The 27,940-nt window shown below is 39.6% G+C and overlaps 1 protein-coding gene across 3 annotated transcripts; it reads right to left on the bottom strand.

Moving 5' to 3' along the window:
* Positions 1–62: 62 nt before the first annotated feature.
* TMEM181 (transmembrane protein 181) lies at positions 63–27,940 on the bottom strand. Of its 3 annotated transcripts, none has more exons than XM_038175844.2 (17): positions 27,711–27,940; positions 21,539–21,642; positions 19,292–19,347; positions 17,940–18,030; positions 17,227–17,345; positions 15,989–16,105; positions 13,977–14,057; positions 12,668–12,767; positions 11,823–11,953; positions 11,098–11,189; positions 9,478–9,535; positions 8,703–8,805; positions 8,561–8,612; positions 7,908–7,990; positions 6,710–6,799; positions 5,144–5,210; positions 63–3,905 (listed from the first exon to the last, which is right to left on the bottom strand). In XM_038175844.2, the coding sequence occupies exons 1-17, from the start codon at positions 27,839–27,841 to the stop codon at positions 3,827–3,829; spliced, it is 1,554 nt and encodes a 517-aa protein (XP_038031772.1). In that variant the 5' UTR covers positions 27,842–27,940; the 3' UTR covers positions 63–3,826. The 3 variants fall into 3 exon arrangements, with proteins under 3 accessions (XP_038031772.1, XP_038031774.1, XP_038031773.1); XM_038175846.2 differs by lacking the exon at positions 27,711–27,940 and adding an exon at positions 25,762–25,852; XM_038175845.2 differs by lacking the exon at positions 27,711–27,940 and adding an exon at positions 22,044–25,682.

The raw sequence follows: 27,940 nt of genomic DNA, 5'->3' as shown, positions 1-27,940 counted from the left end.
CTCGAAGTAAAAATGTAAGTGGTAGTCATTCACGAGAAGGGAAATAAAACCAAGATACGATATAAAGATATAAAACTTTATTCTGAGTATTTAACAATGCTTATGCACATGAAGTCTTCAAGAAACCCAGTACTCAACTTTTGCTTGAAATACTAGTTTTGCTTCATATTCCATACTAGGATGACATTTTCCAACATAATGGACAATTTGCTATCATTAACACAATTTCTAGACAGAATATTTAACACGTCCCCATGCACACTTTTTCAAAGCAGCATTTAATTTACAGCTTCTCATTAAACAGAGCATTTATCTTACACATTTTATACCATTTTGGTACACAAATATTCCATATTTTATCTTAAATTTTACATATTTACAAACCTCTAAAATTTTTACAGTAACACAAAGGTTATTACTGGCATAAGCAAAAAAAAAATGGGCAAAAACTAGGTGGTTATGGATTCAAGGTTGTGTTTTGGCTCAGAGATAACCGATCAAAACCTTTTCTAGCTGGAAACACCTTTCAATTTCTCCCCCATATTAGTTCTGCAGGTCTGGTGGACTAGCTCTTCCTTACTGCATGGAGCTCTATGCTTCCTTCCTATTCTTCGCCAGCCCTAGGAATTCCAACTGCATTTTTAAAGCACATACTACATGTACATAAAACCACTGCCATTAATGGGTTCATGCTCAATTATAACCGCTTTCTTAAGAGTCTGTCTTGAGCACAATGTACATGAAGTCTTGCAGTTATTTAATAGAAAGCAACTCCTGTAGGGCAGTACCCCTATGCGCTGTGAGGCCTGTTTGTATACTTTTCTCATTTTACACAGCTCCAGGAGGGCTGGAGATGATACTGAATTCCTTTAACTGTAGCTAAAGGAAAGCCAAATTAGTTTCTTATCCAGATCGCCTCTGTTTTACCCTTAGGTTACAACATACTACTCAGCAGTGAATTTATGCCACCTACTCCGAAGCTATTGGCAATCCATTCTGTAATATTCCTCAGATACTGTCTCTGCTTTCCAATTGTTCACTGATAAGGGCAGTGAAATCAACATTTCTTGCTAGCCGAACTACCTGCTTCACTGCTTTTGCTTTTTCACTATGCATTGAATTTGATATGACAGTTCTTCAACCAACCTTCCCATTGCACTCTAGCACATCTAAAATACAAAACTATTTTGTATGGCAAACGTTGCTCAAATATAATCTCTAAAAAAAATTAGCAAGGAAATTATTTTTGGTGAGATACTTACTTGAAGTGCACATTTCCCTATCTCAGCTCTCCTGTTTTCATTTTTAATGCAGTCATGTAGAAAAGTGAGGGTAGACAAAATGGCAAGTAAAATGGGCTGAAAACAGCTTTGGAAATCATTATTTCACAGTTAGATCAGACATGTTTTTCGTTAATGAGTTCACAAAGCATGACACTATTTCAGGGTCAAGTGTAACAACCAACTCCAACTGTCATAAGAAGCAGTATACTTTGCACACTTGTCAAATCAAGTATTTTATCAATTCAAAACAGCACAGAAGAGAATTAAACAACATGAGAGAGATTTGAATACATAAGGATCACGTAAATCTGAATTTTTGAAGACCTAATTGCTGTACTCACTTCAATGGAAGTCAGAAGGGCTTGGGATACACAAACAGTGTCTAGCTGGCTTCAGAGTCTGACTGCAAATTCAAACACACATGCACCAAGAAAAATCATCTAGGGAATAATAAAATGAGAACGGTATCTCCTGTAGAATAAGAGGTCAACCCCTATACTTGTTAAAAAAAAACTGAAAATAAATGCTGAAGGTACAGCTTAGTACAGTTCACTGACAAAACCCCCACAAACTTGCATACCTCTGTAATGGTTTTCCTGTATGTTCTAAACTGATGCCAATTAATCAAGACATTTACCCCCACCCCAGCATTGTCTTTGTTTTAGCATTATTGTATAAGGGCGCTTTGGCTTCTAACAAATTATCTCTGTTACAGTAAGTTTGAAATTCCAAATATCCTCCAAGAATTCAGAGGTCTGCACTGCTTCCACACACACGCATGCACAATCTTACCGTACTTGTCTTTAACAGATCACTGACTTAATCTGAACTATTCTTATGACAGCAAGGATGCAACCACATAAAGCAGTTCCTTTGGTCTTCTGTAAGCAAATTGCTCCCTGTGAGGTATCCCTTTAACGCTCCCGAACAGCTACAAGGAGGTTACTGCAGTTGCAATGGCCTAAAACCATTGCACAAAAGCAGAACAAGTCTACTTTCCCCCCGCAGTATAATTCAGCAAGTCTAGCAGGACTTCATTGCACCGTTCAGCTTAAACTAGTTCAATCATAAGTATGATTTACTAGTATAAGCCAGCATCATTTTGTGCCTAACATATTAACAGTACTTCTTACTGTCTTCTACAGCAGCAGGGCAGAGAGATTCTACAAGAGTAAGTTGTAGTTGTGAATCCATTAAAAAAGGAAAAAAAAAAAAAAAAAAAAAAAAAAAAAAAGACTTTCAGACAGGTCAAGTACTTGAGAACACAGAAGTAGTTAGAAACAAATAGCATCCGCTTAAATACAGAGCCGAACAGTAGTGTGGGAGGATAAAAACAGCTTTGAAACTGAGAAGCAGCAGCACTGTACTAGGAATAATGAATTCCCGTATAATTCTTCCAGCACAGACTGGAATACAGATCATCGTAAAATGTATTCGTAAAAATTTCAGGCAGTAGGGGTGGCAGCTGTGCTGTGAGAGAGAAGTTTATGCACAGAGCATGCTCAGCTGTTACACAAGTTCAGTACATGAGCAGCCAAGCAGATAACTGCCTATTAATACAACTTCATGAACAATTCTGATGTAGAAAAAGCCTCTAAAAATGAAATGTTTGGAAATATGAAATTGTACTTCACTATGAAACTCTGTACCATATTCTTGTAAGTGTAACAATCTCCTCCAGCACACAATCATAAAAAAAACAAAAAAAAAAGTACTGGCTTCCTTCTGAGATTTGTTGCTGCCCAAATATTTTCATTTGAGAGGGCTGTTTAAAAACAAAACAGAACTAACAAAACAGCTTTGCTGTGGTGATAAAGCATGTTATGAAACCTATGTTATACAAATAATTTTGGACCACAGACGATTTTGGCTCACCAGAACTTGACTATTTGCATGTATCTCACACATAGAACATACCTAGTAAATCCAGTTAAATGAGTTAAAAGAATGGTTTTAAGTCTACACCACCTGTTAGAAGGAATGGAAAGCCTGTGTTTTCCTGCATTTCTTTAAAAAAAAAAAAAAAAAAAAAAAGGGGGGGGGGGAGAGAGAAACCTAAAGCACATCATTCCCTGCCTCCAGTTCAAATGGCAATGACTAAGGTACAAAATTGAAAGGGAAAAGAGGCACTTCATACAGCAGAGGACAATATACAAAGGAGCTAGCAAAATGCAAGAGATTAAAGACATTTTGTTCCACATAATCCCAAGGGGGGAAGAAAAACACCAAGCAGCAAAGAAGCAATTTTAAAATCAGTATACAATCAATGACACCTTGAAATTGAATTAGACTCAAAGATTTTAGTCCACAGACATCCTGCCGTCAGACATTTTATAAGATGTGTATAAATTTTGGTTTCCTAAGTTTCCACCACAACCTTCTCAAGCATTTTTTTTCCCTGTTTTTAACTTTGTAAACAGAAGCAAGATGTCCTTCCCAGGATTTGGATAACAGCAGACTGTAGGAAAGCCAAGGAAGTGGTCCTTCTAGGAAAACTTCATAATTGCTTTAATTCCAGCTGAACAAGTCTCTTGACATCAAAATCAATCACTGTCTGATTCCTCTTTATATTTGGCTCTAATAGCTTGGCCATTCTGAAGTGGCATTTCTTCATAGTCACTCCTGTGAAACAGATTTTTTATTCATTTTTTTTAACTGATCACCATGTTCTGAAGTTTTGTTAAATCTAAGCTAAACAAGGAAGTTCGAAAAAGCACTGAAGCATTAAACTGTTACTTGAGTAAAAAGTTTGTTTTGCTTCCTTGTTGGGTATATGAAAAATATATGACTTCTCTCCAGAGACTGGTATATAACAAAATGTATCCCAGCAGCTACAAGCCACTACTGACACAGACCAGAGTGCAGACGCGGGCTGGTACTAACACCATCTAACTAAGCAAAGGCAAGCCATCTCAGACAATGCTAGTTGTTCTAGCACAAGCTTGTTCAAGTTGGAATCACAAAATGCTTTGGGTTGGAAGGGGCCTTAAGGACCACCTAGCTCCAACCCCCTGCCATGGACAGGAACACCTCCCACCAGGCCAGGCTGCCCAAAGCCCCATCCAGCCTGGCCTTGAGCACCTCCAGAGATGGGGCACCCACAGCTTCTCTGGGTAGCCTGTGCCAGGGCCTCACCACCCTCTGAGTAATTAATTTCTTTCTTATATCTACTCTAGATCTAGCCTTTTCTCATTTTACTCCTTGTCCTATCACTACACTCCCTGACGGAGTCTCTCTCCAGCTTTCTGCAGTATTAACCCATCTTCACTGTTGAGCCACTTCAGTGTCCTTGGTAAAAGGTGAAAACATCAAGGGCAGATAATGAATTTGTTCAGCATCTAGCAAAGGCAGGCATGACCTGGATGGGTTTTTAAGGGATACTATATTTTTGATATTACATAAACTCACACAAGTCCAGGAAGTTTTGCTAGACCGGGTTATTTTTATTTCAGAGAGTGATAGACAGTTAAGAAGAGCGAGCTTTTATCCTCTGCAGCATTTCTGTATGAGCTGACCCTTTGCTAACTCTACCTGACTCCTGTAATCTTTCCCAACTTGAAAGGAATTCCTTCCCATTCACATCTCTTGCTGCCTTCACCCCATGACCTACCAGCATCCTAATACTTACCTGTTTGTATCAGTGCCATGGCAATCCCTTTGAGAAACCAAAAAAGAAAAACCAAAATAACACACATCCTCATTGCATCTCTGTTTCAGAATAAGGCTGTTTCTGTTCTTTAGGCAGCTTATTTTCACTAACAACCTACGAAGCCTTCAATTATTTAACAAATATGGAAAAGAACACTACAAAAATAACATGCAAAAAAAAAATCCTCTCTACAGGTATTCTATAATCTTACCCATAAATCACATCATCATCTGAATCGTTCAACATAGAAAAAGCAGGATTGTCTTTCAACTGTGATTCTGGAAAATACAAATAAGGGTTAATTTAACACATTAAACGTAGAAACACAGCTGCACTTCTCATCTAACACTGAAGCAACAGACTCAGCTTCAAAGGCAGTCATGACTACAATGCAACAGAACTATCACAGAATTCTTTCCTGTAAATTCTTAACCATTCAGCCCACAACATCATGATGTTCTTAAGATTTAAGGAAATGAAATAACTCTCGCTTTGTATTTTTAGATAGATAATTCTCTGTGTTGCATAAGCAGATTTCCTCTGTTCTGCAGTTTCATGTCGTATTAGTTCAACTTGCATATAATTAAGTCATACTTCATTGTTCTGATTATTCAAAAGTTCATACTTATTTAAAAATCATAGTCTTCATGAACTTGTTCATTCTAAGTGATAAAGACAGTAGACCAAAGTTGTAATCCCCTGTACGTAAGTCAATGACTAGCCAGTTATTTTTCATCCTTGCAACAGATGAAGGAAGGACTTATTGTGAGATAAAAGGAAGCACATACTTTCCATTAGCTATTTATGACAAATCCCTCTGCCCTCTTTCAAGACCACAGTTTCTTGTATAATGTGTTTCTCCTTAGCTGTTGTTTGTAATTACATGCAAGTAAAATTCAATCCATCAACTTGTCAAGAACATCTTTTTCCTGGAAGGTTTTTACTTCGTAACTTCTGTAGGTTAATGCTTCTTGCAACCCTTTATCCTCACCCAACCGTTTGTCTTGTCTTTAACAGAAAAAAGAGCATCTTTACGTAACAGTTTAATTCATCTCAAGTCTAAAAAGTTTAGAGAAAGGAGAAAGCACCAGCTCCACAGTCTCTCATCATACTTCCCAGTATATTTTAAACTCAGTGCTCGCTTAAAGCAGAGAATGCACTCAGTATGAATATTTATTTTACAGAATCTTTATCTGTTAGAGAGGAATAATGCTTCATAATCGTCATGTGAATCAGATTACATCTTCTACTTAGGGGAGGGGGAAAAAAAGCACTACAGGTTTAAATCATTTACTTCCCTTTAAACGGGGGCTGTACAACCCTCTCTCCACAGCACATTCCTCCTAGTTGCCCCCACATTATAGATCAGCTTAAGTCCTACTTTTCCATCACCCTGTTTTTCATATTTCAGTCAAGTTCGTCAGCATATCAGTATATTAACTTTATTATTACAATGAAGTATGAGTGAAGTATTCTTGCTCTTTCAGAGCTGTCCACGAGTCAGTTACAAGTTTGAGCATTATATGCAAACATACTGACGATAAACTTCATCAGAGAAGAGCAAGAGAATTCAATTCAGTTTATTAATTGTATAGATTTTAGTATTCCTTCATATTCCCAATACTAAATTGCCCAGGAGCAGTGCAGCCTCTGCTTATGTCAATCCAAAGCAAACTGAAACAGTAATGAGGCAAGAAAAAGATACGGATATCACACAGTACAAACTAATATGCTAGATCTTGTCATGTAAGTTTAACAAACAGTTGCTTACACTCACCATATAGTGCATTCTTTGAGGGGGAATACACGAAGGCTAATGTGTAGAGATAGAAGTTCAATAAACCATAAAATGATAAGAATTCTGCTGGTACTAAGTGTCAAGGATTCTACTCAATGTAACTCCATACACATTAACTTTGGAAACAAGATACAAAACATATGTAAATTGCTTCAATGGAAAGGATGTTTATCGTACTAACGTTTGAGAGTACGACTGACTAAACACAACTGCATTTTATTTGTTTTTTATTTAATGACAATTAGTGTACTCAAGCTCTTTCTAGGTATAGCTCTAACTGAAGATAAAATCTTTCGTTTTAACACAAGTAAAATTAGCAGGGATAAGGCCTACTCTTTAGTGGAATGCATGGTATAATTGAATAGTTCAGTTTTCACTACTAAAAGAAAGCTCAGTTCAGGGAGTTCAGTAATTGGGTGTGAGGTGCTTTTTTATTATTATTTTGAAAATGGAGTTCTTGTGGGCATATCAGTTGACAAGGAAGAAGGACTGTGTACAGACAGAACTCAAGGTGGGCTCTGCCTTCACTTTGAGAATATACTAGAGGCTTTGCTCACTGATCTCTACTAGCACCCAATGCATATCTAAAGCTTATCAGTAACAGGATCAGTTGCAGTCACACAGACACTTTCAGAAAGTACAATGAACTAGGATTTTATGGTTCAGATTCAGAAATATCCTTTGTAATTCTACTGCCAACAGACATCAGAAATAGTCTCTCTCAAGCCAGTTAAATTCTCTGACATGACCTCTTCCACATGTAGATTGCACCAGTACACAAACACATTTTTGGTGACTTCTAAACTGTTAATTTCTCAGGTATTTTGGTACACCCCACACCAACTGATAGGTTGAATTCAAGCAGAAAATAGTCAATTTTTTCACAATAAATTGTTAAAATTATTTGAATGCATGCATATATGGGCCTTCATTCCTTTTGAAGAGTATCAAACGCAGTTGTGGCTTATTTGATGGAAACAAATTAAACTGAAACTCAGCTTATAATCTTTACAAATAGCCATTAGAAAATGATGACAAGAAACCTCGATCAAAATCAATTATCAAAAGTCCACCTAGAAGGCAAAGGACTCAGTCCTTAGGTACATCATCTTTAAGTACCTTCTAAATAAAACCAGATTAATGCTCCTAGTTGAGCAGCATCACAACAAAAGGATATAATTCTGATAATGAGTTGATAGCTCAGCAACAAAGTTGTCCTGTAGAACTTGTGCTCCAAAGCGCAGATAGAGTATAACAATGCTGTGGGGGGAAAAATAGTGAGAGCATATATACTATGCCTTTAAACTTCAAAATTGAAATGGTAGCTTAATAGAACAGTATATCAGAGTCATAGAACAGTTTGGGTTGGAAGGGACCTTAAACATCACGTAGTTCCAATCCTCCTGCCATGGGCAGGGACACCTCCCACCAGACCAGGTTGCACAAAGCCCCATCCAACCTGGCCTTGAGCACCTCCAGGGATGGGGCATCCACAGCTTCTCTGGGCAGCCTGTGCCAGGGCCTCACCACCCTCATGGGAAAGAACTGCTTCTGACTATCTGATCTAAATCTACTGTTTTTTAGTTTAAAACCATTGCTCCTTTGTACTCCTTATGGTGGTAGTGGAAATAATATAAAGCTAACTTTAAGAACCTAAATAAAGGGTTCAAAAATTAAGAAAAATTAAGAAGTGCTAAACACAGCTGTCATATCAAAATGACATGTCTCAGTTTCACTGAAGATTTTTATTATAAAAAAAATATATTTATAACATTCTTTTCAGGGCTTTGAAAGTTAGAGTATTAAGAAATGTACTCTGAAATGCCTTACCTAATGACAAGCACTATGAAGGTTAATGCAGTCAAGAATTTTAACCTGAGATCTGAAAAAGATTGAGAAAAGTTATTAGAGAATTTAGACCTTTGTGTAGAAGACAACAGACTGCTTAGTGAAGAACCCCAAAAATACTTACCAACATAAGGCATGTTACGAAGTTCTGAACATGCCCTCACTATCAGGAACAAAAGGTAAAGAATGTATGTGGTTGCCACCACAAGGAAGAAGATTTTCATTCCCTATAAAAAGAATATTAGTTTTTATTATTTAACAAGGTTTGGTCTATTCCTCCTTTCTTCCTTTATATCCTACAAATAGAAATCATTTTCTAAAGCACAACATGGAATGGTGCATTTCTTCAGGGAAAGTATACTCATGAAAGGATGGCTATATGCAAATGTAGGTTCTTGAGGAACATAAAGAAAGGATGTTTAATAGAAGAGGTAATTTTGTTCACTGAATTAATTGAGAGCTGAATCTCAAGGATTATCTAAAACTGATACAAGAAACCATGTAAATTACATCTTGCCCTACAACAAGGAATTCTGAAATTTACTAGGACAGAGGATTTTGGCAGGAGTCAAGATATACAAAGCTGACTTAATAAGAGGCTTAAAAAAACTGTCTTTCAGTCCCAACAGTTTTAAGTCCATGACTACACTTCTGGTGTTGAGTTTCCAGACGCCCAAGGTTATTGCAAGACAATTACGTTTCTCGTATGGGATGGAGCTCACTATGGCCTGTGCATGATCTGAAGAAAAATGTAAAGTACACTAGTCAAAGTTAGACCACCTGACCAGCATGTCATATTTTCTAAAATGTGGTATAGATTACTACAGAAGAGCAAACCCCTCTTCATTTTGTCTAACTACATTTGACAATTTAAAAGCAAGGTAACATTTCTGACTTACCTGGAAGTTACCTGTGTCAACCCTGTATTGGTATGTAGGATCACGAACTTCATTGACGCTATAAAAGATTCAAAATGAAAAAAAAATAGTTGTTACATCATTACAAAAAACAAGGTTTTAAAAAATGCACTAACAAAGAAAGGGTTTAAAGTTACTATAAGAAGCTTATAACTAAAGACCTTGGCTGTATAAATTGGTGCAACGCCATTGATTCTAATGACAGCATACAGTACATGACATTCTCCTCCTTTCTAAACCTCAATTTGCAGAGGAAATGGAAGATTTCAGTAATCAGCATGTCTAGTCTCCCCACTCATGCAAACAGCAACTAAGCTGGTGAAGGGACTACAAGGAGCAAGCGAGGGCATTGGAGTTGTTTAGTCTGGAGAAGAGGAGGCTGAGAGGAGACCTCATCACTCTCTACAACTACTTGAAAGGAGGCTGCAGTGAGGAGGGTAGCAGTCTCTTTTCTCAGTTGACAAGTGGTATGATGTGAGACAATGGCCTCTGCTTGCACCAGGAGAGGTTTAGATTGGACATTAGGAAGAATTTCTTCACAGAGAAGGTTGTAAAGCACTGGAATGGGCTGTGCAGGGAAGTGGTGGAGTCCTCCTCCCTGGTGATATTTAAGAGATGTGCGGATGTGGAATGTGGTTTACTGATGGGACTCAGTAGGTCAAGCTGACAGTTGAACTTTAGTATCTTAAGAGTCTTTTCAAAGTAGATGATTTATTTTTCTACCTATTTTTTAGAAAATGCATTATCTTGTAAATTTCCAGAAGCCTTCAGGATTTAGCGTTTCAATTTTACCCTTGGTGATAAGAACCATACCTAAGAAATAACTGCTGTTTAAGCCTTTAATTCATACAAATTCTGCTGACAGGACATTAGTACCAGCATTCCCTGCAATTGCACTGCTTTCATTGTACACAACACACAATGGTATGGAAAAGGCTTTATATATACATTGAGAAATAAAATAGTAGGCAAACACTTCAGAGTAAAATGGTTCCAAACCTGAGAAATTTTTCTGCATGGGGAATATTGACAATATTTCGTGAGTGAAGCAGAGAAAGAGAAGAGAAACACTGAATGTGGCAAAAGAAGTCAGTTTTTAGGAGGATCTGGCTATGCTCTGTCAATAGCAATTGTGCAGGTTGAATTGTTAAGAAAGTTTTGTCAAACTGCAGTAGTTAACTGCAGAGAAACTGTTGCTTCAAATACTAAAAGCTAAATGTGAGGGTGTGTTGTAGGGAACCATAACCTAGTGTCAAAGTAGTGATCTCTAGCTCTTGCTGTAATTTATAAAACTATGTATTTCTAGATTGTCCATGAAGACTTCTCTTTTCATATCAGTCACATTTTGCGAAATAGAAAATAAGAATTTGTACTCTACTCCTCTACCACAAAGTATTAAGAAACATAATGGTCTGAAACATGGTCTGAACTTGGGTAGACCTGTGCGGTGTCAGGAGTTGGACTTGATGATCCTTAAGGGTCCCTTCCAACTCAGGATATTCTATGATTCTATGATTCTATATATCATTAATTATAAACAATCTTCTAATGAACTGAATAATTTCAGTTCATTACTTTTGCACCAAATTCTAACTTACTTACGTTTGCCATATTCCTAATGTAACAGAGGCGAGCCACAAGAGTCCAACGATAAAGAATTTGGGCAGATAGAAAGTTAAGCACTTCCTTTCTCCCTATTAATAAAACAATAGCATAGTCAAAGTGTGAACTCATACTTCAGATTTGATTCATTCTTGACAGAATAAATAACCATTTTTTTGTTTCATTCAAGATTAGAACTAGATTAAGAAATCCATGTTCAGTACTTTTAACCTGCATGGTTAAGTGCAGAATACAAAAGGCTGTATAATCACTTGTGTTAAAAGCAAAATACAGGAGATTCGGGACATCCCATTCATAAGGTCCCACATATTTTAGTGATATTGAAACTAGAGGAATATGCTCTAGAATTAATATTTCTCTTATGTAGTATCTTAAAGTCATTTTTAAAAACAGTAACAACAAAACCAACTGCCACCACCAACAACAGTAACCTTCAAACAAGAGCAAAGCATAATGGTATAACAACTTCAAAGGCAGGCTTGCAATAGTTTGGGGTGGACTGTCCCAACTATCTCATTTAGGTGCAATTGTCTGACAACAAGCTATTTCACCTCAAACCATTTTAATTGTTTGTCACATGGTACTTTACCATTGCAATGCCACTTTTTTTCCTTAAAATTGGTTTTACATTGGTCACTTTTTGAGAGAACTGAACAAACCAGTACTGTCTTCCCAGTAATTACTAGATACCGTTGCACCCCTACCTGTACTCTTATGCCATGGTAGACACAAAGCCAGAACAACAACAATGCGCACAGAAACAGCGACTGGAATAGATCATCCAGCATTCCAGGAAACCAACTGTTTACCAGAAAAGAAAGGGGGAAAAACGGATCTGTAATAAAGTAAGAAAAAAAAGGATAAACAGAAGTGAAAAAGCACACACTTTTTATTATGAAAAGTAGAATTCATCTTTGTAGGAAAGAGAAGATACAAAAACCACAGATTTTACAAATTACACCAGTAAATGAAGTTGAAGTCTGCTGTATTTTAAAGTAATTTGCAAAGGAAATGGTGCGTCCAGCAGCAATATTCTATACTGTAAAACTAGTCTAAAATAGTTGCCAACATTTCTAGAAGATTTCATGTTTTATAAGACCTTCTGCTAAACCACTGATCTTGGTGATAAACTAAAAATTACCACAGAATGACTGAAAGGCATCAGTATTCTTTGGTACTGATAGAAATCCTAGAATTTGATGTACTTTACAAGACCAAAAGCAACTTCCACTTTTAAATAAAGTATGCATATCTTAAGAATAAAGAAGTGAGGCTTATCAGGCAAATACAGAAACTGCACTTACATATGAAAGGTTCGTTATGGTTGCAGCCTTCTATTCCAATCAGTTTTACATTCACAGGAATGAAAATAATGAAATCTACCTATTGATTACGCCCTTAAATTTGATACACTTAGAAAGGGTTGCTTTTTATAAGTGAGCTTTCAGAAGCTCTATAAACAGCTCCTTGCAAGATCAAGGCCTTGTCTGTCTTTCTTTTTATTATTTTTTTTTAAAGAGCTTTTATAAAAATTCCAGGACACAACTACCGTTGTAAAGGAGGAGGAGAGGAAGGAGGATGGACATCCATTTCTGTTCAATACCCCAGTCTCTCATGGAGAATTTTCGTAGAGAATGTGCAAACAGACACTATAAAACAAACAAAACCCCACAATCTTACATGGGAGAAAAGCAGCCTTAATGGTTTTATCACAGTAAATAGATACTATAGCACATTGCAAACACTACTTCACAAGGTCTGACACTGTTAACAGTAAAAGAAGAGGCACATCTCCTAGCTTCTACTTCTGCATCAACTTTGCTGGCTTACCCCAATGCAAATTACTCTATGGCAAACTGAAAAGGAAACCAGCCACTAGTTACTGGTCACACACTATGAACAACTTCCACTTAATTAAACTCACTCATTAAAAAAATCCAGATACTACACTAACATTCAGAGTTGCTCAGTGAGTGACATCACGTATGTGAAAGAAATGCTGTGTACATATTAAGTGCTATACTACCCTGGTATGAAAATTCTGCATTTTAGTTGCCTATGTTGTTTATTTTCCCCAAAACACATCTATTCCAGAGGCAAAACTAGGAGAAGATGAACAATCTAAAGCGCAGTGTAATTTAGGTTTGTAATGGACCTCTGCAGGTCTCTGGTCCACCCTCCCACTCAAGGCAGTGACAACTGAATTTAGATGAAGGTTTATGGAGTTAAATGGAGCTGGTGACTGGTCACAGGCGGTGTTCCCAGGGGTTGGTGTTGGGGCCCATCCTCTTTAATATCTTTATTGATGACTTGGATCAGGGAATTGAGTGCATCCTCAGAAAGTTCACAGATGACACCAAGTTGGGGGGAAGTGTCGATATGCTGGAGGTAGGAAGGCCCTCCAGATGATCTAGGAAGTCTTTTCCAACCCTAATGATTCTGTGATAAGGTCATATTCAACTGAGTTTTGCCCATTTTCAAAGACAGTGAGCCAACACACACTCTGGGCATCCTATTCTAATGTCCGAGTCCACCTGCACTGCCAAAAATACTTTTTTTCTAGCATCTAATCAGAATTTCATTTATTTTAACAAAATTCTGTCTCAACTTTAAAATCAGAGTCTAAAAAAAAAAAACAAGCTTTCCTCATTTATTCTATTTTCTTCATGCCCCTTCAATGCCACTTACAAAACCATAGAAGCAGCAACTAAGTAAGTATTTTAGAAACATTTTTAACACCCCTTCAGCAGTATCTCAACTATACTGCCTGGGGCTAAGTTACTGAACACAGCACTACAGTGCAGCATTTACCAGCTGCCTACATAATGTTCTCCAAAATAACTGGAAGAAAATCTTACCGTGACCATAAAAGTAAGAACTACAAAAACAAATCGGAACCAGATTTCTACTTGTGAAAAAGTTGGATTGTAGGTCTTCCACTACAAGAAAACAGAAGAAAAAAAATTTAACATTTTCACATAACATCAATAATTAACGCTCTTCACAGTTACTGAAAAGTCTTTTGGCTTTCCAAAATTTGAAGGTATAACCAAATTCCACCAAATCACTATGGAAAGACAAAGAAAAATTCATACCAATTTTCTTCCAAGTTAAAGATTTCTCTGAATAAGATGGAAAAAAAAAAGGGGGGGACGACTAACCAGTGAAACGATAACCAAGGTAACCAAAGCAGCCTAGCATCTTTGCTTCTCTTTTACCCAGCCACTTTGTAACATACTCCTTGTGCTGTCATATCTTAATCCACTTCTCAGATCAAAAAGGATGTTCTTTATTGACTTCTGTTTCATATTCGAAGTTTGAACTTCAATAATTGAATAAATCTAGTGTGTTTTTCTTTATTACCAAGGTCAAATGCATAAACTGATTATGAAGATGATGATAAGGTGCAGTTGTACTTCCTGTAATGAGTCTGTGTTCTTAAAGCTCACTCTATTTTCAGTGAAACAGAAGATTTAAGTAAGGGAAGATTAAATGAGCTAACCAGAAATGAAGAACTTTTGCACAGGTTAAACAGCAAAAGCTCCTTTAGTCTTCTAATTATTCTGAGGTAGAGATATTAATTATAACATGTCAGTTTGCATAAGCTCTGTTCTGTTGACAGATTATGTTATACCTGGCATGCTTCTCTTTTGAAACCACTTCTGTAACGCACATGCCCTGCCCATCGGACAAGAAGCTTTACCTTTCAATTGATTTAATCTGTCAGCCTCTGTCTTGTCTTTTTAAATTGCAAATGCAAAATGAAAATTTGATGTGGAGAATGCTGATATACAAAAGGAAATCAATTATTTCAACTGGGATCAACGTAATCCCGTTGATTTCAACTGTACTAATGAAATAAATCGGAAATTTTTCTTGCTGTGGGAAAGCAGAGCTTTTGAATTAGGTTTTTGGTTTTGTGTACAGGTCTACATTAAAGGAAGCCTGCAAAGCAAGATGATAAACCATACAACTATAAATGCTCCCACATTTCATCCTGCTTGAATCTGGAGCAAAGCAAAGAAGCTTGTGAGATTGCTTTCAACCCTCAGCTTATTTTTAATGATGCACTTTACAAATTGGAGTATTTCAAATATCAATATTCAGGAAGTTCATTTAGTATATAAAAAACACAAGTGCATTACAGTATTTACATACTTTTGCTTGCTGCCTGCCTACTCTGACCCACACAACATTATATGCAGGTAGAATACAAGACAATAACCTGTACAGTAAGTTCAGTTTAGTTTAGTTATCTCCTAATGCAAATGTTTCTAAACTTTTTGGAGTCACTCAACACACACTGGTGATTTTCACTGTTTCATTTCACAAGCAACCTTTACCACTATGAACTGAGCTAGACGTTCTGCTAGGGATTGCCTGCTTATTTTAGCTAAATAAACATTTTTCTCTTCCTCTTAAGCAGAGACAAAAAAAACTTCTCAATTTGAGTCTGTTAAATCTTTCTGGCCCTAGAAAAAGTCTGTAAAAATCTTGTTGATTCAGATACAACTACTGGAAAAGACTGAAAAAGATACCATGCTATAGAGAGGCAACATCCCCGTAAGGAACTGCAGAAAACTGGAATTTCTAGTCTAGCCTGCCTACTGTTAAATATTTCCCAGGAATTACACTAAAATTATCCATCCCAGAAAACAGCACTAGAGTTCTGGAAGGAAAATGTTTCTTTATAAAGAAAAATATTGGATTAGAACATTATTAACAGCAAATGGTAAAATAGTTCTGAAATTAGTAGTGACAAAAAGCTTCATTACAATGAAATGTGGTAACTTTTTATTACAGTTAAAGCACGCTTTTATACCATCAGTAATTAGAGATCTCTTTTGCTAGTATGAAACGTTATACTTACTGTGAAAGTGATATTCTTGGCGTATGTTAATTTATTTAGATCTTCAAAGCTAACGAATATGTTGTACTGAGTGTAGTTCAAGTAGCCAAGGTGAGCAACAATGATTTCACTGCATTTCTGTGAACACATACAAAGAAGAATAATATGTAAAAGCCTTCAGTTTGTTCTACAATATTTACTGGTACCACAGGCTGGAGAATGTTTCTGAATAGGCAAACATAAATGATGTTTATAATGTGTCTTACCAAACTTGATCAGTCAAAGTCAGATTCAAACAAGACCCACAGATAAAAATTCCTCAAAAGATAACAGATATCAGTTTCTTCTTTCTTTATCAGAAGAAACTGATAAAGTGAGTCAGCAGGATCAAAAGTTGAGCTCATAAACAAGCTTTTGACTAAAGCTGGTGAAAGAAACTGCCTGCAGCACCAGGGAGGATTTGGATAACTGTCAGTCAAGGTCTAACTCACTGAACTGTGAGATGTGGCAATCTTGTACTTATTATAAAGGTTAGCAGGAATAAAGAGAAAACCCAAACATGCTGCTCTCTTGGCTGCATGCAACTAAATTTGGGTTCTTGAATTTCTGTAGACTTCTGCCTGTGCATACACACACACAAATTTGATTTACACTTTGCACTTAACACCAAAAAACTTCAGCTCTTCCCTTGCTAAAGGATTCAAATATGACAAGTTGTTTCCAGTGTCTCTAAACTCAAAACTTACAGTTAAAATTACACTAGAAAATCAAAACCATCAACATCCCTTCTCAGGTGGAAAGAAAATTAATTTTAAAAAAAAAAACACAAATGCTAGCTGAATTAAAGCAGTCTCTGTGCTAGGCAGTGGACATAAGTTTCTCTCTCCTCTGGAGCCCAATACTCAATCTTCTAAACAAATATTCCTTTTTACAGTATTGTTAATCTGTTGAAGTGTCAAAGTAGCACACACTGCTTCATTGGCAGAAGAGCTGTGCTAACAAGAAAGAGGGGTCTTTTAGAGGTAATAGGCACAAACCACAGAAGGAAACAAACAAGAAACAAACAAAAAAAGATGGATAGACAGATAGATATCTTGCTTAGCATTGCTAGCTAGGTTGCAGCTACAAATGAAACCCTACTCTGGAGTCTTTCCTGAGATGTGTTTAAAGATACTTTCTTCTCATTGACAACATAATGTAGCATGCACACAAATATTTAAAACAAGAAGCATCAGAGCTTTCTTCAAGCAGACACATACTTGAGCACAGCTGAGTAACCTTGTCCGGTTGTGAACTTGATTATTAACATATGGCGTACTTCCATCCTTCACCACTCCGAGGACTTTCACTGTCATAGTAACATTTCTTTTGAGTGACACTGTAATTAAAGAATAAAAGGTTAAACTATTGTTACATGTCGAAGTATGGAACTCAAAAAGAGTTCCAAATAAAGTTTAAAATACATATGGTATCCAAAGATTACTTGGTTATAACTTGCAGAAGTAAGGTTCTATTATATTAATTAATAATAACAACAAAATACACCAATCTTTTCATTATGTATTTAGGCATAAATGCCCTGTACTGAATCTTAACAAATTAAAGAATTCCTGATTGCATTATTTTTCATGCATTTACAGGGAGGCTTTACTGTGCAATTCATATCATTATATATACATATATATAAACTCCCCAAAATGAAGAAACAGACACACATTCTCTGCATACTACTGTTTTCACAGAAATAACAATCAATCTATCCCATAAAACTGTTGCATCCAGTTCTCAAAATTAGTTGAGTCCATGCCTTTACTGAGGACAAGGGGTGAAGGGGAAGAGACTGTGTCAGGAAAAACACATTACCAGCCATAAAGCAACAGGGTCACATACGTGGCAGATGAAATTAAAGAAATTATAGTATACAAAATTAGGTTGTTATAACAGTTTCTTTAAAACTAGGTAAGATTCTCACCATCATGCTGATCCAATTCCACTACACAGGTCAGCCACAGTTGCTGGTTGTAAGTAGACAGTGGTGGTGAACTTAAATTAAAAGGCTTAAGCTGTAAAAAAACAAAACAAAACAAAAAAAACATCACAAGGTTAGCACCAGTCATTATTCTATTACAAGATGCATCTGCAGTAATAATGATAAAAGGTATGTTAGTATTTTGGGAAATAGATTTAATATACTCTGTGTGGACAGTATGATAAGCACCCCAAATTTAAGTCTTCCAGAGAAGTATCTAAAGCAGCATATGTATTTTGACCAGCAAAATAAAAAGTAAGGCATGAGTACTTAAAGCACATAAAAGCATCAGCAATAAAAACAGTTCAGATATGAAAGTCAAAAACCTAAGACTTAGCCTGAGTAAAGTATATTTCTAGCACTTACATCAAGTGAGATTTGTGACAACCCCCATCCCCATCTGCTACAGAGTTGAAATGGTTTAAAGCTTAAAGTATGAAAAAAAACACCTATTTTTCCATTAGGTTTTCTAGAAATTCCATAGTCAAAAGCAAGGGAAATATGGTTAATGGATAAAATCTATGTGCAGGAAAGCCTTTTCTTATTTTAATTATTTTTTTTTAATCCACCCACAGCAGAGTACCAATTCAAACATACATAGGTGGACTATGGAACAACAACAAAAACACAAGTTTCAGTGTATTTAAAGAAACTATACTTGAATTTATTAATTTACTAGCACCTTTACAAAAATTACTTTAGCTATTAGGTTGACAAGAGCTAAATGGAAATAAAGACAGAGAAACTGAGAATCAGAAAATAAAAGCTTAATATACACATTTTCAAGAGAATGAATGCAAAGGTTCATGGTAGAAAGCCAGATCGTACTGTCTTGATCACTCGACAGTGAACAATTAAAAAAGAAGAAACATTCCTTCCCAGCTGATAGAAAAGGTAAATCACAGGAGAATTATCATTATTTGTCACTAAGAACACTGTTTTTCTGTTTCAGTTCTCAGTTTTTCCTTCTGGATCCTTAGAAGAAGCTCCAGTATGAGTTCACCAGGGAATCCTATCAAGACATGAAGAAATATCATCCCATCATAAAATTCCCTATCTTGCCTGCTCACAAAAGTAACAGGCTAAAAAATGCTGCTGGGTCATTCATGAAGTAACACAGTGGTAATAAAAACACTGCATGATCAGTTTCAGTTTGGAAAGCATCATGTGGCCAAGAAGCTTTCTAGTAAAAATCTAACTAGTAAAAATAATGAGGCTGGGGGAAGGGGATGTTTAACATTACTGATACCAAGTAAAGCCATTCGTGTAATCCAGCACTATTTATCTGTTCTTACCTTTAGGCTGTTATTTAAGTCAGTTCTTGCTACAGAAGTTTCAATTACATTAGGACCTGCAAAATATTTAAAAGAAAGACAATAATATTAAAGTAACAATATAAATACAGAATTTCAAAACACTGTACTAATTACCTCCCCGTAAAGCAGCAAAATAGTATCCCACTTTGCCGATGTTTGAACTGAAGGGTAAATCACTTCAGCATCTCAATAGCATTAATAAACTTGGCCTGAAAGTTTTCCACCACTGACTTCCTTTAAGGAAGCTCATTCTCAATTTCAAAATTTCAATTCTCAAGTACATACAAACTGCCTGGACAGCTTTTCAGAAAGCATTTTTGTTATGAAACACATAATTGAAGTTCAATAAGTGCTCGAAGTTGATAAATCATCTTATTTCAGTAACTGTTAACAAAAACAATAGAATGAACGTGTTTTTTTTTTTTGTTTGTTTGTTTGTTTTTTTTACCAAAAGATATGAAAAGATACCGGAGCAGAGAGATCGTAATCATGGTTTTCAAGAACAGCAACCCAAACAATAAGGAGGTTCTGCTGCCATAACTGCTGCTCCTTTAGCAAGCAATATACTAAAGCTTTCTAAAGCAGCTGACTAAAAAATGATGTGCTCTTACTAAAAAAATAAAAACATACACAAAACAAAAAAAATGATTAAACTATATTATTGTTATTTCTTTTAGTCTTGCTAAGTTAACAGAGTTCTATCTTAAAGCAGGCAATCACTGAGGTGGGGAACATGAAAACTGCATAGGTACAGAACATGAGTTCTGTACTCATCTCACCCAAAGATGACAAGGACACATTAGGAAAAGGGAAAGAGAGCAAGTGGAAGTTGGGAAAAAAACAAATCTGCATCTGTCTTGGGTTACAAGAACCAAAGAGCAACAGTCACCTCAGATTAAGCTATCTTCTTTACTCAGAGGAGTAGTAAGACATCTGCTATCCTGCAGACAGACATGTTGAGTATGGGGAGCTGCATACACAGGCATCACAGAAAATCTGAATGCATCACCTTTCCATTTACATAGTGGGTTTGGTGAGTTTTACTCACTCTGTGCCCTTTGAAGAGTGAATACTCTATTGTTCATGCCCCTCCCTCTGTTCGAAGCAAGCATGAAATTGTCAACAAAAGCTATTAAAAATCATTGCAGTTTAAGCATTAAGTCAATGGTTCTCCTCCCAAGGTAAACACCTTTCTTCCAAAAATAATTTAATTATTATAATAAACTGCGTCCATGCTTTGTCAACAAAGCAATCCAGCAAACCAACCTCACAGGGACAGGAATTCCTCAGCCAGTCCAACTCCTGAAGGGAATGGCAGGCAAGCCCTGGAACCCCAGCACCATACAGATGACTGAGCCTTGCTTACAGCAGCCAAGTCCTCCCCAGTTTGGGTGACTTGATAAAATCCTTAAATGGTTGTTAAATGGGGTCAGGTTGCTTAAAGAACACAACCAGTCCCTCCCTTTCCCTCTCCCTGTCTGCTGCTGAACTTCTGTGTTGAAGCTATCCCACCAGCAGAGCGTTAGCGTGCTGTAACTTCAGTGACAGCATGCTGACTCCTCTTCCAAGTACATTTTAGACCCCAAGAAGTTCTCTGACATGAAATGTGGAGAGTTCAGACACTTTCCATATGCACCCTGCATCTTTGTAGACCAGACTTCCAGAAATATCTCTGATATCCAGGACAAGATCCAGCCACTAAGCACTCAGCCTCCTAGATCTTATCATGACTCCCACAGAGGTCTTTGGACTTAGGGACCTGAGTTCATGTGTTCAACAAATGAAGTTTGTACTATTACATTACTAAAATGTAAACATTTTTAATTTCTGTTGCACTTACACCTCCAAAGTTTAGAAGACTTTATAGTTACAAACTTCCCCCACAGGAAATCCAGTATTAGCACCATTATTTTACAGACTAAAATGTAAAGAAGAAAATTAATGTAGTACTCAGCTGAAAAATTATGTTACAAAGGTTTTGTTTTGTTTGTCTTTAACTGACTCCCCCTGCAAAGCAGTTACAAATACCAAATCTGTGCAGGTAGTAAGTACTCCTATGAAAAAAAAATGTGGCATACAAAACACCTCCCTCTCCCTCTAAAAATAATATTTCCTCAAATACCTCAAGGGCAGTAAGCTCATTAGCACTTACACACTCCTGTAAATATCAACACATGTAGATAAAGCATGCAAAAACTTTTTGTTTTAAGAAGGCAACATCCTTACCTGCTATTCCTATGAACACTGTCAAACCAAAACAGATGAAGAATACTACAAAGACCAGGACAAAATGCCTTTTGGATAGTGTATATAACCGCATCGGTGCCAACCTATGGGAAGCAGAAGAAAGCACAGAATTAGCCATCAGTCGTATTTCTAAAGAAAAAAAAAAATCCCAATCATTATCCATTCCTCCACAAAGAAAATCAGACCAATCTCTGTGGTAACATGTAACACTAAAAGAAAAGAAAACACCTTAACACTACTAGGGATTATCAGACGTATGTATGGGCACCCATACCCGGATCCCGAAGCAGACTCATTTTGCACGTTTTTTTTAATACTATGATTTTCTATTGTCCTAAGACCTGAGTAAGAAAATATTTTCTAACTCAGAGGGAGAAAAAGTCACTTTTTTTGGTTCATAAATTAATAATTTAAACATCCAGAATACCAGATTTGCCACAATGCCAGCTTAAGATAAAAGAATTGACATCACTAACTTGCTTACCTGCACAGGATCTTGTGATCCAGCATTTAGCTTTCAGTTGTGCCAGAACTGAGCTACAGTATTGTTAATTTTCTGATGCTATGCCAGTCGATAAGATAATAGAAAGCTGCCCTGTTTATACAGGAGAGTTGTAGGATTTGGGAGCAGTGGTGGGTCTGGAGGGTTGTTGTTTTCTAATAAAACTGTAGGAGCAATACACGACTGCACCACCATGGAAAGGAGTGAAAGCATTACGACTAAGCACAGTGATCAGCCTGGGATAAAATTTCTTTTCACCACCCGACAGTGGTGTTTGTACTGGCCAACCAGATCAAACAAGAAATAAATGCATTAAAACTGGCGGCATCCTTTCCAAATGCCCATCCCAACTTCTGGGAGCAGGTACCCCTGGGCCTGCATGCCCGGGAACACGCAAGGCAAGCAATTAATTCACTTTTAACCAGCAAAAGCATGTAACCACAGAACCATTTAGGCTGGCAAAGACCTCTAAGACCATCAAGTCCAGCTGTTAACCTAGCACTGCCAAGCCTACCGCAAAACCATGCCCCTAAGCACCACGTCTACACATCTTTTATACCTCCTCTTCTATACCTCCAGGGATGGTGACTCAACCACCTCCCTGCGCAGCCTGTTCCAACGCTTCACAACCTTTTCCATGAAGAAGTTTTTCCTAATATCCAACCCAAACCTCCCCTGGTGCAACTTGAGGCCAGCTCCTCTCATCCTGTCACTTGTTGCTTGGGAGAACAGACTGATACCAACCTCACCACAACCTCCTTTCAAGTAGTTGTAGAGCATGATAAGGTCTCCCTGAGCCTCCTCCTCCCCAGACTAAGCACCCCCAGCTCCCTCCTGGATTATGAGGGCTTCATTCTGCTCCCACCTCTTTCTACCACCTTGGGGGCTGAGTACCCAGAGAACAAGTGGTCTTGCTGCTGAAGACCAAGGCAAAGAAGGCATTAAGTTCCTCAGCCTTTTCATCTCCTTGCTGTGCTTCCCCCCACATCCAATAAAGGACTGAGATTCTCCTCAGTGTTCCTTTTTATTGTTTATCTATTTATAGAAGCATCTTTTATTGGCTTTAATGGCAGTAGCCAGATGCGCTTTGGCCCTTCTAATTTGGTCCCTGCACAGCCTCACATCATCTTTGTAGTCCTCCTGAGCAGCCTGCTCCTTCTTCCAAAGGCTATAAACTCTCTTTCTTGTGCTGATCTCTAGCCAGAGCTCTGTTCAGCCAGGCCAGACTTCTTCCCTGCTGGCTCATCTTTCAGCACATACAGTCAGCCTGCTCCTCTGCCTTTAGGATTTCCTTCTGGAAGAGCATCCAGCCTTCCTGGACTCCTTTGCCCATCAGAACTGCCTCACAAGGGACTGGGATTATTAATCATAATGTAAATGTTATTTAAGAATCACTGCAATCTTTCCAAATGAGGTGCTGCAGAACAAGTGACATTTGTTTTGTATGGCAAAGCATGTAAGATCCAAACTGCAATTTAGCTCACCAAGGCAGGGGGGAAATGAAAGGGGAAAAGAAATCCTTCATGAAAGAGCAACCACCGGAGCTATTCAATACACAGAAACCAGGTCTGAAATTGGAAAGCTCCTGGCTTGAGAAAGACTGAAGACAGGAGCCTCATCATGTATGTACAGGGAAGTGCCACATAAGCTCATGCAGATCTTAACAGCTTACATCAGGGAACATGCCTAACAACTACAGTCTGGTGCAGGATACTTCTGATTCGCTAGGCACATTTCTGGTTCTTTTCATGAGCTTCCCATTTCCCAAGATTTTGCAGAGAGGTGTATGATGTGAGCATGAAAAGCAGCTTCATCTCCACAGCCCTTGGGGGCAAGCTGCCAGAGCTCACTCAGCTATCAGCAGTTAGCACCTCGGCTTACTCCTGCACCAGAGCACAGACTGCTCACAGTCTTTCAAAGAAGCACGTTCCAGACATTGGCTCGTTCTTTATTCCAGCATCTCTGGATGGTGCAACACCTAGCAGTCAAGATGGGTATGAATACACATGAAGAACAGGCGTGCTGACACTTTACAAGGAGAGCAGATCACAGAGCATGGACATGGTGTGCCTTTTCCTCTTTTCTTTCATACGGGTACTCTTAAAGGCTCATTTCAGCAACTGAGTGTACGTGCTATTTCACAGGTCAATAAGGCTGCACAGATCTGTCCAGAAGAATTTAAATGGCAGAAGATCAGGATAAGAAGAAAAAGGTGAAAAACAAACAAAACAAAACAATGAAATCCTCCAGTCTGTGGGATCCTGTAACAGAAGACTTTCAGCTCTTTGAAAGAAATCCATTGATTTCTGGACCTCAAAGTTTGAAAATACGAACTTCAAGAGCCAAACACAAGACACGTGGAACACAAAAGGCAAGCTACTCATTTTATTTCCTCATTTCTCACAACTGAGTGCAATGTTTGAGCAAGCTGGAAGTACCAACTACACATACAAAAATCACACGCACACACATCTTCTGAAAAGGTCATAGCTGCCAGCAAGACAGAGTTCAGAAAGGACAAAGGAAATGAAATATTAGTAACTGAGAGTCAAAGTTGGAAAGTAAAACCAACAAAAATAGAAAGGGGAACAAGAACAGTAGGTCAGACCGACAGAATATTTCCATGGGGTTTCTGGTAACTTAAAACTCACTGATAAATAAGTGACCTATGTTAGATCTGATGGAAACCCTGCACCTGTGGACTAAAACCTTATGTGATCAGGTAGGATAACTGCAGAGCCTCATTCCCCAAACCAGCCTGTGAATCCACCATCGTGTAGCATGCAGCTGGCCAGCAGAACCATACTATGCAGAAAGCATTTGCAGACTTAACTGGCTGTGGGACCATGTCGATAGTGGTCCTTCAGAAGTGTCTATGGACACAGCAGTCAAATCCGTCCTGGTGCATTCTCTAAACATTTATATGAATAACCTCACTCACCTCAGAAGTTATTTGCTCTGAAGCTAGATCTTAAACTAAGCAGTCAGGTGGTGGTTTACGCCACGATATAGGTAAACACCATGACTTTTACTCACAAAGGCAGCAACGCTGGAACCCAGCAGCTCACACCCCAACATTTCCACCAGTGCTCAAGCCATACGAGTGCTGTGCCTGACAACTTTCAGAGACGCTTGGTGAAAACACCTCACTGTTTTTAAGTCACGGCAATCATGAAACAATTTTTCTAAGAGTGAATGAAAGAACTCAGCCAAATCTTAACTGCAGCTACCGTGACAACAAAAAATAATATTTAGTGTTCCTACAGGGTGCTGTATTTCTCATTGTCCCTGCCTGCAGTAACAGAAGTTCCCGATCGTGTTGAAGTATCTCCTTAACCCCAGCTGACAGAGCAGGCAGACAGAACAATCCTCCCGCATGTTTGTTCAGCAGCTGCCTTTTGGGAAGAGATTACACAGAATTTACAGAGACAGGTGAAGGCGAGCGGACGATCTCCCCCCGACAGCTTCTCCCTGAGGGGCCTAACGGACCCAACAGCGGGGAGGCGCTGACGGGGAAAGCCCAGGGAGCAGCCTCCCCCTGCCAGCAGCCGTCAGGCCGCGCACAGAAGCTGCTGCCAGCCCCGGAGGAGCCCCCCAGCCCCTTTACAGCTCTGCCGGGCGCTCTTAGCCCCGCACCGAGCCCCAACCGCCCCCCGCGGCCGTTACTCCCCTCACGCCCCCCCCAACCGCCCCCACTCACGGCTCCATGCCGGTGCCGCATGCGCAGTGCGGGCGCCGCCCCCCCCCCCCGCCTGCATCACGCGGCCGCCACGTCACCGCCCGCCGGGAGGGGAGGGGGGAGCAGGGGGTAAGGGGGTGGGGGGGTACGGAGCGCCCGAGGGGACACGGGGCTGCGGGAGCGCTGCGCGAATGGCGGCAAGCTCCTGGTGCCTCACAGAGTAATGTTAGGCGTACAGAGACAGGACCAACCTCGCATTTGGGCCAGCAGTGAGGTTATTTAGCATCACACGCCATCAAGCTGTACACGCCTCTTTCACGAAGCGCCACGTCTGCCCATTAATCGCTGCGCTGAGGCGCGGCTGGCCCCATCCGCTGCCTTTTTCCCCTTCTGATTCACCTCTGCCCCAAAGCCTTCCCGTTCTGAGTTTTCCTCATCCCTGTTGGCACCCCAGGAAGGACGTCCTTACAGAACGCAGAAGTGAGACTACAGCAGCCAACTTTTTATTAATCTTTTCTTTTCTGGAAAATATGGATCACTGGCAAGCTAATGCCTTGCCACACCCCCTTGTTCCCTGCCACTTAATAGACTGGAGGTCTCAATTTCCTTAAGGGCAATGCAAAGTGCCAGCTGATGCCAAATGTATTAACTCCCCTCACCCAGCGGGAGGGGAGTTAATAGCCACACGTTTGTGGACACAGTGTGTGAGAGGAAAAAACATCTGGTTTTACTGTCTCTTCACTTTGTTGGTCTGATACAAGACGTTATTTGTTCTTAGTAACCTAATTGCTTCAGACAATGTGAGTAACCTGATTACTCCAGACATCCAGCCAGAATGCTAAGGGGGAACACTCATGAGAACAGCAGGCATGCAGTGACAGCATCAATAAACTTACTCCACATTAGGTCAGTTAGGTGAAGATACTGGGGATGCAGAGGAGTAGCATGCTGCCTACACCATGAAAGGTTACCTCGTCCTCAAGAGCACAAAATCTCTTAATTTCAGCACCTTTCGTCCTACAGGTTCTCCATCTGATACCTCTCAGGACACCCTCACTGAAAGAAGGGCAATCTAGCACTAACTCTGCAGGCCCGTTTGATTCAGTGGAGTCACGTCTTCTCTGTTCAACGCAGAAGGGCCTTCCTCACACTCCTGTAGTCATCAAAATGACTAAACGGGAATCTACGTCAGAGAGCTTGGCTGTCTTCTGGCAACAAAGCTGACCACGTGCATTTCCCAGAGCCTCTCGTTTGTTAATCCAAAGCTTATTTCTCCCTTCTTTCCTCGTTCTAGTGCCAATATTCATTACTGTACACTCATCATGCCTTGTTGCCCCCCATGACTTCACACACCAGGCTCAGGTACAAGGAGCCCCTGTTCTGGCCGGGGGACAGTGGTTGTGTTAAACACTGCCAAGCTGCCAGGAGGTGTTTCCAACCTGCGTGGCTCTCTGTGGCCTTTGCTACTGAGCAAACCGAGTGGGATTCAGTATGACAGACCACATCCTTCGCTGGGGAAGGCAGGCACTGCACGCTGAAGTCCAGTGGTGTAAGCAGGAGAACTGGGATGCTATTTGTGCTCAGATTCGTGGTAAAATTGAGCTGGGAGGGACCTTGCAGGGGAGCTAATCTTCCCTTTTGTCTGAGCAGCGTACCCACCGCATCTGCGTCGTGCTTGGTGCGAGGCGCTGTAATTCCCATCCCCTTTTGCGGGGCAATGTTACATAACTCCTCATCACCAACCCGCATCCATGCCTCTCCTGCCACCTCTCCCGATTTACACTCCACCCTGGAGCCCCTTCCTCTGACCCCACGCCCCCATCTACCCTCCGCCTGCCTTGGTGTCACCTCCCGACCCCAACCCCGTCCCTCCGCCACCATTACGGGACAGGGGAGAGACGGAGCCAGGCGGGGGCGAGGCGCCCATCCGCGGCTCCCCCTGCCCCTGCTCTCCCCGCTCCCGCCCGTACCGGTAGTAGCGGTCATCCCTGTAGGGCGTGAGGTCCTCCTTGATCTCCCTGTAGGCCTCCCGCAGCCGCTTGCAGAAGCGCTTCAGCTCTCCGCAGAGCGGGCTGCCGAAGGCGGCCAAATCCGCCTCCATGCCGCCTCAGGCGCCGCGCTCCGCCATGGCGCCGCCCCCCCGCCCCTCACGGCGGGGCCGCTTCAGCACCGCGGACAGGACCGGGGCGAGGCGGCCGGG

Source organism: Anas platyrhynchos, chromosome 3 (assembly GCF_047663525.1).
Source record: "Anas platyrhynchos isolate ZD024472 breed Pekin duck chromosome 3, IASCAAS_PekinDuck_T2T, whole genome shotgun sequence".
In the NCBI taxonomy this organism is placed as follows: Eukaryota; Metazoa; Chordata; class Aves; order Anseriformes; family Anatidae; genus Anas; species Anas platyrhynchos.
Note: the sequence above shows the minus strand (reverse complement) of the source record. Positions and strands in the feature narration are given on the sequence as shown.